Source organism: Solea senegalensis, linkage group LG15, assembly GCF_019176455.1.
Source record: "Solea senegalensis isolate Sse05_10M linkage group LG15, IFAPA_SoseM_1, whole genome shotgun sequence".
In the NCBI taxonomy this organism is placed as follows: Eukaryota; Metazoa; Chordata; class Actinopteri; order Pleuronectiformes; family Soleidae; genus Solea; species Solea senegalensis.
This window is the reverse complement of record NC_058035.1, coordinates 11,451,755-11,466,049: the sequence shown is the minus strand read 5'-3', so window position 1 is coordinate 11,466,049 and position 14,295 is coordinate 11,451,755. Positions and strand designations below refer to the sequence as shown.

At 39.5% G+C, this 14,295-nt stretch overlaps 1 protein-coding gene across 1 annotated transcript in view; it reads left to right on the top strand.

Annotated features, from left to right (window-relative positions):
* The window catches only part of cdh23 (cadherin-related 23), a 146,034-nt gene that overhangs the window by 14,916 nt on the left and 116,823 nt on the right, over positions 1-14,295 (top strand). Inside the window, exons 3-4 of the mRNA XM_044046344.1 lie at positions 2,843-2,936; positions 5,477-5,551. Coding sequence (XP_043902279.1) covers positions 2,843-2,936; positions 5,477-5,551 — 169 coding nt within the window. The remainder of the gene's footprint in view (positions 1-2,842; positions 2,937-5,476; positions 5,552-14,295) is intronic.

The window sequence follows — 14,295 nt, the reverse complement described above, 5'->3', positions numbered from 1 at the left end:
TATTTTAAGTGGTGCTAAAACATAACAATAGTGGAATTATGAATATAGTCTGAGTAAGAACAACCTGACAGACCAGGCTATTAGAGTTCACTTAAGTCACAAAAACCACATTTTCCATTAAATTCTCAGGGTATGTTGATACTGTTTAATTCATTCGGTTTTGAGGTTATTATCTAAAAAGTACTACGTACAGGTACAGATATAGATGAGGATAGTCCAGCTGTAGTCCCTCTGTAACTTTCTGATGGTGCTGTTTGTGTGTAATGTTGATTATTGAATCCTATGGTGTCCTGGTGAGGGTAGAGGGAGATGCTGCTGCAGCAGAACTGCTTGTATATTCGATTGCAGCCTCAGCTCTCTCACACTCGGCCTGTCTGTCCATTATCCTTCAGTCATAGTCACCGATTTGTCATCTCAGAACTGTCCTTTAGTATTTAGAGGAAGTGTAGTGAAGAGACAGGTGTGTGTGTGTGTGTGTGTACTGAGTAGAGGCCGGACGCAGAGGTGAGAAATGGATTACAAAGTGAAATTGTATTGTTTTTGATTATCCACATTCACACTGGTGATTCACACTCAATTATTTGCTAAAATGTGCATGCCAATATTTGGCTAAATTAGTTGCTGAGTGTGTCAAGTTATTTCAGGTATGAAGTAAATGTTTGCTGAGGAAAAACCAAAATGTGGAAATGTGAAATAGTCTGCGTTCTGAGCATGCCAGTCAGTCAAATCCTTTACCAAAGCACCAGTGTCATTTTTCACAGGACAAGATGGGAGGAGAGGGCGTGAAGGGGAGACGGGGTCTTCAGGTCCCAGGAAGCGATAGAGATTAATGTGTAAAAGCAAAGACGGAGAGGACAGGAAACCAAGGGGATTAAATAAGTCGTCCAGATTGCATTGTTAGAGAAGGAAATGCAATAATCCTGAGGAAACAAGAATACAAATGAAAACAAATATGACTATTCAAACTGACACACGGTAAATAAAAATGTGCTGGAATCCACACACACTCACGCTCACCCACACAATGACAGTCTATTCTTAACTTTGCTTCTTCCCTACTCACCTGAATAGGTTGAATTGAATCCACCACATACTCTATATCTGCAAGATCACAACAGCAACAGGACAGCATGCTGCCGCACACGGCAGCACATTGTAATTGATTGCTTATCACACTGGATTCTGCAGTTTATTAAGCTTTTTTTCTTTTTTTTTTTCTTCTGGCATCATATACTTGAAGGACAAGCAGCAACCCAGTCTCTGCACAAGTTTACCATGAGCTGACGCACAGTGGGCTTTGGGGAGGAAGACGATTTAGAAGGATAACCCTTCAAAATTAAATCGTCAGAGAATGAGTTTGCTGACCAGTGAGACCTCGCTGAGACGTGTGATGACGGTGTAAATGGATGGAACAAATTCAGCATGGGACACACCGAACCTACTGTGAACTGTTGGGCTGTCGATGAGCTTCAGCGCACACTGTTTAGTGTTGGTGGATCTTGTCAGTGTGGCATGTCCTGCACTTAGGTCCTTGTCAGCAGACAGTTGGTGGCTGTTTGGCTGATTCATCATGTTGAATTGGCAAAGAGAGAGGAGAAGAAGGAGGAAGAGAAATCAAACTTGTTGGTTATCCACTGAGCGAAACACAAATGACGACAGCTACGTTTTTGATCTCAAGAAGTTAAAAAATTCTTTAAATGTATTTTCTGGCATTCTCTGGATTATAGCTCCAGCAGTAAGTGGCTAAATGTGACATGTATACAGAATATCCACACCTGCTAATCTGGAGAGGTATTGCATCATGGCAGTTAGCTTTAAGTCTATGCTGTGTGGTCTGCGCAACAATGTTGGCAGATCCAGATGCGACACAAGCGGGTGCAGTGGATGGAAATTAGTCATTTCCCTTTCTCTGAAGTAGTGAATCATGGCCTTTTGAGAAAGGAAGGAAGGAAAGGGACCGATGACGGGAGAGAGAAGGAGGCAAACAAGATAAAAATCTTTATTCGAGTTTGTGAGTTTAAGATCGACGCGATAAAGCTGTGTGGAAATGTACAGTTAGCTACTTTGTCTGTGCTGCATTTTAACAGTAACAGTACTGTGAATGTATATACTCTACAATTCTTCTTCATTGTCTCTACATGTGTCTGTTATTATTTGGCTTTATAAGTTAAGCTTGAAGGAATTTGGGCTTGTAACCAGAGGGTTGCTGGAGTACCCCTGAGCAAGGTATCCAAATCCTATTGCTCACTGTTAATTGGACACTCTAAATTGACCACAGTCACTAGGAGACCACCTACTGTACTCCTTCTGAATAAATGGGGGGGGGGAAGAGCATCTGGTCTTAAAATCTCTGCCAAATCAAAATGCTCTGCAGTGAATATCATTCACTGTGGTGAACCCCAGAGAGGGAGAAGCCCAAAGAAAAAAAGTATCCTTATAATAAGTCTGGTTAAACTGTGCCACATCATCTTGAAAATGCCATTTACACATTTTTCCACAAGATATTTGCACATATTTTAATCAGACAATTAACAGTGCAGTGTCTTGATTATGGTCATTAAAACGCTCGTACCCTAAAATGAGTTGTTGCCATGAATTAGCGTTCACCCCATCATCCCACCACTCAAGCAGACACACACAAGAAAACACCTGCTTGAAGCCTGGTGTTTAGCAAATCTCCTTTCTGTCATCTAATTATACCAATCACTTCTCCTGCTTACTTACACAGTAATTACCTAACATAAAAATGTCATTTTGTGGCTTGAGTGAAAAACAGTAATGCAGATGATTAGCTAACTAAATAACTGTGACAATATTCCCCGTTTGTCTTGTACTTCATCAGGTGCAGGTGATGTCGTGGAGTGTGGGCTTAGGTGGCAGGATGACATTTGCCAAACTCCTCCTTCCATTCCTCATTCTCCACTCTTTCTGTGAAGGTGAGTCTTTAAAAAAAAAAAAAAAAAAGAAATGCTACAGAGACTTTTATTTTGTGAGTGGTGATTAAGGAAATGTTTTTACACACTTACAATTTGTGTAGTTACTATGAATACATAATGCATAATGCTATACTTTTACGATGTAATATACAATATTATATTAAATAACATTAAAAACACTATCTAATTGAAATGCAGCCCATTTTAAGTTCTTGTGACGAACCCTAAACGGCAGTGGATTTACTGCGTGGCAGCGTTTGAAGCAAAATAAATGAAAAGGTTTTATGTTCAACATTTTCTGAATAAAGGATTATCACGGTGTCATCAACAGTTAACCATAAATCTACCTTATTTATTCAAATACAGGATGAAGAATAAAAAGCTGGCTTATCTAGGTTGTCTCTCAGTTACTTGATAAAATATGAATACCTTCCAGGCAACAGTAGGATTTGATTGCACAGCAGAATTTTACAATACTTCTCCCACTTCTTCTCAGTTCTTCATTATTTAATGCCTGAAAGAATACCATCTATACAGTGTGTATTCCCCTTACCTTTTCTTGACTTGTACAGCTTTTCCTTTCAGCCCAGTACCTGGTCTATATATTTTTTATTTTTTTTTGTTATCTCTGCCATTTCTCTACTCTTGCTCTTCTGTTTCAGCTCACTTTTCTCACCTGTTTTGCATAATGACTTAACATTATTGTTCAGCCCAAATAAATAAATAAATAAATAGACGTTCAAAAATATATGCCCGCCTGCTAGGTATTTTTCAGTGAGGGCTTAAAAAGAGAGCGCTTCGATGTAGTGGAAAGCTACAGTTTCTGTCTTACAGTGACAGGCAGAAGACACCTCCAGTCCCACATACACAATTCCAGAGAAGCAGGTAAAGTTATTAAGTGAATGCCACAATCTCTTTCCATCAAAGCACAATAAGTTTACCAGGGATTTATTTATACTGTGTATTCTCTCTCACCTCCTATTCTAACCTCACACCTCGTGTCTTGCCCTCCTGCATCTCAAACTAACCCATTAACACACTGGCTCTTTGCTCCTTTAGCATCACCTCCTTGATCCAGCAAATTGGATTGATGATCATTACTGTGATTATTGTGTAGCCGGTATTTCACCACCCAAGCTAAATGCTGTAATTAAGCCACGGATATAGATCGGAGCTTTGTTCCCATTCACCCCAGAAGATCTATGCCCTGCAAAGCGGCATCATCTTCCACACAGACCGACACATGACTGAATGAAAAGCTCCCACTTCAAGCACTCTCACTTCAGACAGCCTGTCATCCCCTGATCTCGTCTCAGTGTGGTCTGTTGCCCAGCTCAGCTGATCAAAGACCATCAGATTTGTTCCCTGATCTTCCCAACAAAACAGCTTGTATCACACTGCTTGCAGACACCACAGGACATTGTCCAAACATCGAAGACTATTAACCATTAAGAGGTCTTTTTAAAAGTGTGGCGTTGCAATGGAAATGGGTAGGAGGTTGTCTCCTGATTGGAAAACCTCAGTGAAGATGATGAACCCCAAACATTCCCTCATGGGTGTGCCATCTTTTTATATTAGTCCCTAAGGTTTCCAAGAAAACATAAGTTGGTTACAAAGATTGAAAAAAACATTTTACATGTAGAGAAGTGACATTTTCACCAATTTAATCACAGTTTAGCATCATACTTTGCATGAAGGCTACCACATTTTGAATTTATTTATAATGACCCTGGCCCTATGATGAACTGGCAACCTTACAATAAAGTGTACCCTTCCTTTTGCCCTATGTCAGCTGAGATTGGCACCAGCGCCCCGCATGACCCTCATGTGGAGGGTAACGTGGCAGAAGATGGATGGATGGATGGATATAATGACCCGTAATTAGTTTTAATGAATAAATAAAAAAAATTCCCCGCACAGCCGTCGACTTTCCTGCTAATACTGCACAAATGTCAGTTTTCATTACCTTAATAACAATTTTAATAATTACCACTTTATTAACAGCATTATTATTCATAACTTCCCTAATAGGAACTTGCGAGGAAACAGGAGTGATCAGTTTTTTTGTAACTTTATTTTATTTACAATATTACCCATGGAGGAGAAAATGTACTACTTGAAATGGATGATGAGATACACCATGCATTTTCAAATAAGTCATTACTTAACACCACATGTTTAAAATAATATTGAATAAAAAGTGACAGCCTAAATATACACAAACAGAATATACACAAATATTTCTCTTTCTCTTTCTTGGAGACGTTATGCTAACTATGGCATCCGTGCGTCATTTTTTGGAGAGCATCTGTTTTCATCTTTACTCCATAATTCTTTATTCCTCTGCTGTAATTGTAATTGAAAAAACATGTTCAGCAACAACTTTCTAACATATATAATGTATGAAGAGGAGAAACTCTGCATTTGCTTTCCAGGGACTCTAAACACTCATTGCACTCATTGGTTTTGCACCGTTTCTGAAAATCTAAAATGCATTAAAAATAGTCGAAAGTCGTTAAATTGATTATTTTCTCTTTCAGGCTCCAACCAGCCACCACGTTTCCTGAACTACTTCTTTTCGACCTACCTTCTCATCTATGAAGATATGCCCATTGGTAAGTGTTTGTGGACTGCCAGCGTGTTGTATTTGACTTTGTCTGCCTGTCTTTCAGCATGTTCACTGCAGTTCATGAAAAACCGAATTTTGATTCAAACCTATCTTTGGCTTTAAGTGTTAGACTTAACTAGGTTAGAAATGGGGTTAAATTGAGGGTTAAGGTTAGTATTGGTTGGTTGTGGTGATTAATGTTATGTCTATAGGTGTCCTAAGAATGCTGTGAAATGTGTCTGTGGGTTTCTCTAGGGCTTCTTCATCGGAGTTATTCTCCATAATATAGCTATCACAAAAGATACCTGAGATGATTTGGATATAGTTTCACCCTGGTGTTGATGGTTGAAGGAAAGAGTTTGGCCAGATTTGACATCACAACATTATTACCAGCTTACTCATATATGCTATTGGTGTTGGTTAGGGATTATGGTACGAACAGCAGACACAGTGGAGTCAGATTCCTCCTGGATCTATTATTCCCCCTTTTTACTTATTTTCTGTCATTTTTGTTGGTTGGAGTGATTGACAGGGCAATTTGGAGATGTCGGGCTTTTCATCATTTCTGAGGGTGTCGCTGGCTTTGAATTAAAATCCTTAATATTGGATTGATTTTCCAGGAGATTGTTTTTTTTTTTATATATATATATATCACATGACCTTTACACTCTGCCAGTCTGTCAACACTCCTAGTCCAAACTGTGGAGTGTTTGCTTATCCTTGTCTACACCCTTAAAGTTGTTGGTAGCTTTACAAACAGACAACCAAACATTTTTTACTTCTTAATAGTTTCATACGGCGGGTATGAATGAAAACATCACTATCCTAATTGACCAGTCTTGAGCATCATCCAGATCATTATCATCAGAGTTCATATTTTGTACTGCACACAAGAAAGTTTGTAGAATAAGGCTTAAATAAATCATCATCATCATTATGCCAGACACCATTACCTTTATAGTTGCTTGTTTTGGCATCTTTGTCCGGCAGTGCTACAGCAGTTTCTGGCAGAGGTCTTCAATCAGCTGGTGTTCTAACCAATGAAGGGCATGGCTGTGTTGGTGGCTGGTGCTGCTAATTTCCCTAACCACTCTGCCCAGGTTGCCCTCTGCCCATGAATCATCGTGTCCTCTCCTCGGGCAGCTGGGCTGCAGTCCAACAACACCTTCCAGTGGTCCAGAGAGCTGTCAGTCATGTCCCTGTCCCAGCCTGTGATGGCCTCTGCTGTTGTGTGATCATGAGGTTGGGCTGAGTGATTCGACAGTGACAATTTGTCAAGATTATTGTTTATTGGCTCAGCAGATGTCCTCGTCTAGGTGGAGCCCTAATTCATAAACACAATCACACACACACACACACACACACACACACACACACACACACACACACACACACACTCACCAACCACATTCAACTATATTTTATTATAGTTTGCAGTACATAACACAGTGAAGTAAATACCCCCAACACCAGCTAATTTTCTCATACACAAATTTAATATTACTTACAATCCAAAATGTTAATTTGATAGAGTAGCCAATGAGCAATTTCAGTGCTGACATAGTTCTTCCTCTCAAATTGAAGAAAGGGCAGATTAAAAAAAAAAGCATTTTCCACATCTCAGGGCTCAGTGCATTAATTGTCCTTAGAATGAAGGATTAATAAATTGAGCTTTCAGGGCACAGTCAATGTGATTTAATCATATTCAAAACTTAATGCTTTCCTCTATACTTCTTTAGACTATTATATTACCACAACTTTGAACATAAATGAGCAGCACTCTGACTGACTCAAAGCCATATTACATGACTTAAGTACACTGATCAGATTTTCACAGCTGAGCGCTCGCATTCAGTTAACGTGGAGGTTTTTCTAACCTGGGTTTCAATGGTTTTTGCTGGCATGTTTTTATCTAATTTCTTCTTTGGCAGCAATACAAATTCTTGCATTATTTCTGGAGCAAAGCTACGACATGCATTCATTTTCTAGCTTTTGTTAGCCTAGCCACGTATGAATTATGGCAAACATTTTACACCCTGGGACATGGCTTATTTATTCTATCAATCGAATTAATTGAGAGAAGGTGGCAAAATAAAAAGTGTTTTCTTCCTCTCTTGTTTGCCTTCCACAATCTGCAGGTGTGGCTTTTTTTTGCTTTGGTTAAAAATCTCTGGTATACCAATCCTTTTTTTTTTATTTGCTCATTACTTATACCTGCTAATTTTATTTTGAAAGTGTTAGAGATGAGTAAAGCAGACTTCCTTCAGTTACTTGTAGGATAGTAGGCACCACATCAAAGCTCACCTTTTGAGAGGCTCTGCATGCCTCAGCACCGTACAGCAGGCAGGAGCACATGATTATTTATCAGTAAGATGAGGGAACACAGTTTGGATATTTGATCTGAGACTTCACCCACTCATCTCTCCCTCTCACCAGCAACTGACGTAAAGCTGTTTGAATGATGCCGTACAGATGTGCACCGTTAGGGGCACATGTAACACAATGTAAGACTGGCCTCACTCAGCGTGAACTTGCACCTGCGACATGCAATATATTTTACCGCTGAGTCCAGAACATTTCTGTTGTCTCCCAGGCAAAATACAACAGCCTCATTTTTAGATCCAAGAAGAATCTTCAGTCCCAGCTGTTTGACACACAGTTGGACCACATTAGTCTGCTGAATACCACAGAGATCTGATGTTTTATTTCAATATTTAGAAGAAGAATATTTGAGTGCATGCATGATTGTCCATTTAGATGAGAGTAGGCTTCCGTGTGTTTACCTTTCATGTTTTTTTTGGTCACATTCAGGCAGTGGGATCATTTCATTCACTCTTTGGGGGATAGCCAAACAGAGGAGCTGATGTTTAAATGCAGTGGCAGATAACAGTATGTGATGTGTCAGGAAATGGGATATGTAATTACACTGAGAGAACACTTTGATTAAATGCTTTCATTTCCTAATCCACTTTGCCCTGATTTGGCAGATTACGCTCTCTACTGAGTAATTAACTTGTGGAAAGAACACAACATTTGTTAAAAATAAGAAACTTCCACTTTGCTGGCATGATTGTATGTATTGCAGTTTATGTCAATTGAGCTTAAGGCAGTACTGTTTGAGTGAATTAAGAAATTGAAATTATGCTAACTTTAATAATAACACATTGATTTGTACACGAAAGCCAGTATATACAGTGTTCCCCTAGAATTGATTTCTGCAGTGGTGCTGTTGACACTGGCCCATATTCATGCAAAAAATTAAATGGCCTTAGAGTCACTATAGACCATATTTCTCATGTTTAATTTTTTGTTTTGTCAATTTGAAGCTTTTAACGTTTATCTGTGGCAACTGATTAAAAAAACACAGACTTACTTTACAGTCTCAGCTCCTTCATGCACCCTATTTTCCTTTTATGTAACTATCATAATGCATGAATACTGAACTATTGTGGGTTAGAGTGAGATAGTAATATCACTACAGTCAGTTCAGATAGTTGCCTGTCTCGGTCGATTTACTTTTTTGGTCTTGTTGTTGTAGCATTTATTAACTGACAAACTGCAGTTCATATTGTACATTTACTGCCATATTGACAACTTACTGTAACCCTCTTCTCTGCCATTTTCCATTTTGCCACTTCACTGTCTTTTTTTTTTCTTCTTCTGCAATTTGCTAGTTACCCACCATGCTATTCCCCCGATGGAGCTATGCTACTCTAACTTCCCCTTTTTATGTATAATGAGGAGAGGATCCAGGAGGGTTTGATGCACTAGTTGATATAATCATGCTCACACAGTTGATATTAATGACTGTATGGATTTTTAGTACATGAATAATTAAACGTGTGTTTTTAGTCATTCATGTCCATGTGCTCATTCATCCTTTGTCTTTAAACGTAAGAGCATGCCATTGTCGTTAGGAAAAAGCTACTGAAAACAAAGTGGTTTCATTTTCTATTTCCCTTAGATCACATATTGAACAAATCCCACTTGCTAAGCGTACACACCTGTTTCAGTATGAGGAGGCTGTATAGCTCATTTGAGCCCTAATAGACCCTATTATGTAGCACTTGTTCATACGCTCTGTTTTTCTTCTCACGTGATGTAATTTTTCCTCGTAAGATTGCAGGGAAATGTGACAGAGACGGGGCTTTTCTTACTCATCTCAGTCACATTACTTACAGAACTGGGGCTATACCTTTTGAGTCATTTTTAATTTGTTTTAGTCCTTTGCATCCAAGCTGAAGAGTCTCCGCTGCTTGTACAACTACTCGCCTGGGACACAGTCCGTTTGATCTTCTTTATGCTTCTTTTCTTTTTCCTTGTTCCCATTTGTTCCTCCACATTCTTCTACTGCCACGATAAATACCTTGCACTTTTAATTAGCTCTGTGACCATTCCTAATTCAATAATAATTAAGGAGCAGGAAGTAGCCCCAAGGAATGACTTATTAAAGCCTTCCTCGAAACGTGTTGATAATGTCTGTGTACTCTCGCCTCAGCCAATTCCTAGCTGCCAGCTGTCTGGTGCAATCTGCATTAACTGTGAACCATCAGCACTCCCTCCTTGGGACACTTTTTGATTCACTAAATGTTATATGTTAGTTTGCTTTTTCCTAGAAACTTTTGCTAGCTATTTTAGATTGTATGGTCTGCTGGTGTGAATGCATTTCAGTCTTGATTGGACAACCTTTACTGCTCTTTTAACGAAGGACATTCAAGTGTGTAATTCACTACCGTGGTTGCTACAGTAACCCACATACAGATCAAAGGAACTTGAGACGGCTTCTGTCCCCATTCATTTCTCCATGGAAGAACGGGGCCGAAGTGACTCGTTTAAAAATAGGTCCGTCACATGTCTTCAGATTCGTCTTGGCATTTCTCATCCAGACAAACCGATACCCTTAGAAGCCTGTCGACCAAACCGATGGACAGACACACATTATATAGAGAGATGCTAGTTTAATCAATAAGTTCATCTTCTATAAAGTGGGATACAGTTTAAATGCTTAATTTGGGAAATTTCTACCATTTTCATCACAATGGCTATTGTCGACATCTTACAGTTTAATTCATCACACAACAATGTTTAAATAAAGTTGTAAAATAAATTGACAGCTGAGGTGTCATCCTTTACCCTTCATATTAAAAGTTCCATCATTAACCCTTCTGTTACCATCCCATCTCATTGCATAGCTCCGAGACCATGATCTAGAATATTCAAAACCTACCGGAAGATAGATAAGCTTTGCGCTACATACACTTGTTAATCATGGCAGCCCTCAGGACTTCTGCTGAACGACCGTCCAATCACAGACAAGATTCACCAGTGTGTCACACGTTTGTGACGTCAGCTTCTCAGTACTGTCCAATACCTAAACAGTTGAATAACTGCCAGATGTTGAAAGTTGAAGTTGTCTTGGGGAAAAAAAGGGGGCAGAAGCTCCCTCTCATTGAACATTTTTAATAATTCTACAGCCATAAAATCAAAATAAATCCAGACGGCCTCATTATCATGATGGTCATAAGAGGATTAAGCACCAAAGTTGAAAACATTCAGAATGAGTGTGAACCCCCTTTTTGACATTTGAAATAGTTTAAATGCTCCGACTGTTCTTCTGCCTCTTCAGACCAGACGAGTGTTGATCAAATTAAGAGGGCAGAAGGGATGGTCTCTATGAAGGCTGAGTTTTTGGATGTTGACAACCAAGGCTGTTTCATCTTGCAGCAAACATGCTCTACATCTGTCTGTCTTAGTTATACCTGTTGAAGAAAGTGAGTATTCCTCATGTCCGAACCACCGGATCTCAGCAGGAGACGAGTCCTAACAGGAGATATTCTAAATTATTTTAAATGATTCTCTCCTTGTGAAAGGTCCTCGCATGTCTCGTTTTAAAAAGGGGATACACTTCCTTCCTGTGAGAGCTCTCGGCTCTCATTGAGCTGTTGCATTGACTCCCATGGTGGCTCCCAATAATGCCAGCAGACTGCCATCCATGAGGGACCTCTGTTTAGTCAATCATCCCTTATCTCTCCCCCATGGTGCCATGCTCCCCCACTTTCCTCCCCGAGGAAATAATAGGGTCCATGGTTCAGCGGTGTCTGCAAACACACCATCCATCATGACGCTGTGCCGCGCTATATTGTCTGCACTTACCTTACACATAATGTGTTAGTGTTATTAAGGCCAATGCAAACAGTCACCACTCACTGGTCTCTCATTGCAACGATGCTTTTGAGTTTCCACACACATGGCACCTGGATATTTTTTGGGAGGGATTTTGTCAAGAAGAGTAAGGGAATGATATTTTGCATCTTTTGAAAAATGGGTTTTAAATGTCCTGCACTGACTTGCTCTTAATATTACGATATTGATTGCATTTTTCACAGACACAGTGGACAGCATTTACATTCAGATGAGAGTTTGTCAGGGATTTTTTTTTTTCTTTTTTCGAATTTCAGTGTCGGTGCTCCACGGGCAATAACATCACGGCGCTTACTGCGCTCTCTTCTGCGAGTGGTGGTGCTATGTCCCGGGTAATGTGCAGCTAAGAAAATGCTTTATTTAGCTGAGCACCACATTTGTTTCCATAATTCAATTCAGTTGAATTTGTACGCACACCGATTTCTTTTTCTGCTAATTATTTTAGTGCTTTGCTTGATGTGAGCCCTCTGCTGATGACTGTCACAAGTACATGACCCATGTCCCCGTCCCCGTCCCCTTCAGACAGTTGACCTACGGCCATTTTTTTTGTACCCCCATGTCACTTTGCAGAACCCACCGACATACCGCATAAGGAAAAATAGACGTTGTCAGTTAATTCATTCATTCTCATTTGCTTAAATTCTTAATGGCAATGACTCGACGAACGTTTAGTCATTGGCATCCGTCGTCTGCGCTGCAGAAAACCATATCTCGACAAATAGACTTTGCCCGTATTCAGTTGTTATTGTACAGTTGTAACCGCGGCATAGTAAATTTATGCTTTTTCTTTTTTTATCATGAAAAATTAGTTCTCAGCCAACAACAAAATGGTCAGAGTAAGAATTATTGTGACTGACATTTTATTGACCTGATTTGCATTAAATTTATCCCAAGTGATATTCAAACAATAACCCCCTCCTAAAACCAGTTTATTCACACATGACCCGTATTTAACGTCTGATAAAGCCAATGCTGTGTTAAACACTGCAATCCAACCATTAATTAAAGTTCTTTATCAAAATAAAAGTAACTACATTTTTGGCTCAAAAGTTGTACTTGAGGAAACTTCCAGGTGTATTAGGAGCAGAATGTGCCCGAGTATTTTAGGTTTTTTTATTATACAGAAAAGCTCAGTCTTTGGTGGTGTTGTAAGTGTTCAATAATTGGATTTTATTATTGATGCATTAGGTGGTGGGCAGAATTTTAATGCCACAGTGAGATGGAGCGGATTTAAATTATTCATATTACTGGGTAGATGAATCACTCCCTATATATCGCATTGTCATCTGTATATCACATGCTGTCATTTCAGTATGTACAAAGTAAAGCAACTGTAGGTGTCACTGTCATGCAGATGTAGGGGTTGTTAAAATGCAGTAAAAGAGCATTCATTTGAAACACTGAAGTTACAATCACCACAAAAATGTGCTTGGCCTTTGATGTACTCATTTTCTCTTTCACTAAATATGAGTTGTTTTTGATAGTTAAATGTACTTCATATTTATTTACCAAAGTCTGAACATAATTTATTTATTTTTGCTCGAAGAATTCCTTTTCCTGTTATAGTAGCAATTCAAATCTCATATTTCTTAATTAAATATCTCTTTTCCATATGCTTTAAACTTGGAACCATTAGTCAAACACAAAGTTTTCATTTTCATTATGGACATACTGTATACTATAAAATGTCTCCTGGAGGTGAAACTGTGCATCAGCTATCAACATGTCTCGACTTTCAGCTGCATGTGTAAAACAAATTAAGTGTTTTCTCCTATACGCTCTTCAACGTAGTGATCGTCTTACCAACTTCTGTAGTGCGGCCTCCTCCTTTTTTCAAGTTTTCCTGTTATGACCAGATCTAGAGTGAGAAGCCAGAGAGACAGAAACCACGATGGGGCTACATGCTGAAGAGCCCCAGGCTGTGTGTGTGATATTTCCCTCTGTTGTAAAAGTTAATTGAAATTGTCTGTGGGAGTGTGGCGTGACACCAGGTTGAGCAACGCTGCCACGGCACACAGCGCTGCGCTGACAGGCGTCACTGTGATGGTGGCAGTGGTTAGATTACCTGACCAACTGAAGCTGGGCTCTCACACAATGATACAGATACAGCGAACAACACACTTTGTGTCCCCAAAATGAAGCCTGTAATTCAAATCCATCTGTTTGTGAGTGATTGAGTGAGTGAGTGAGTTGTAGAATAATTAGAGAACTTTTTTTTTTTGATGGTGACTCTCGTTTTCATATCGGCATCATCTCATAGTTGATGTTGTTTACTCGTGTGTGCATGTGTGTGTGTGCGTGGGTGAATGAGTGTGAGACTCCTATCTTGAACGCCTTGGGTTTAAACCCTTTAATCCTTACAGCAGTACCTGCAAATGATCAAAGTATCAAGAGGGTGAACCCTACCTGAACAGTGCCTCACACTTCTGTGTGTGTGTGTGTGTGCGCACATGCATGTGTGTGTTTGTTAATGCAGGGCTGTGTATTTCCAACCTAATTTCCCCCCCTAATATTAATGCATTGTTTGGATTTAGCTATGTGTGTGTCTGT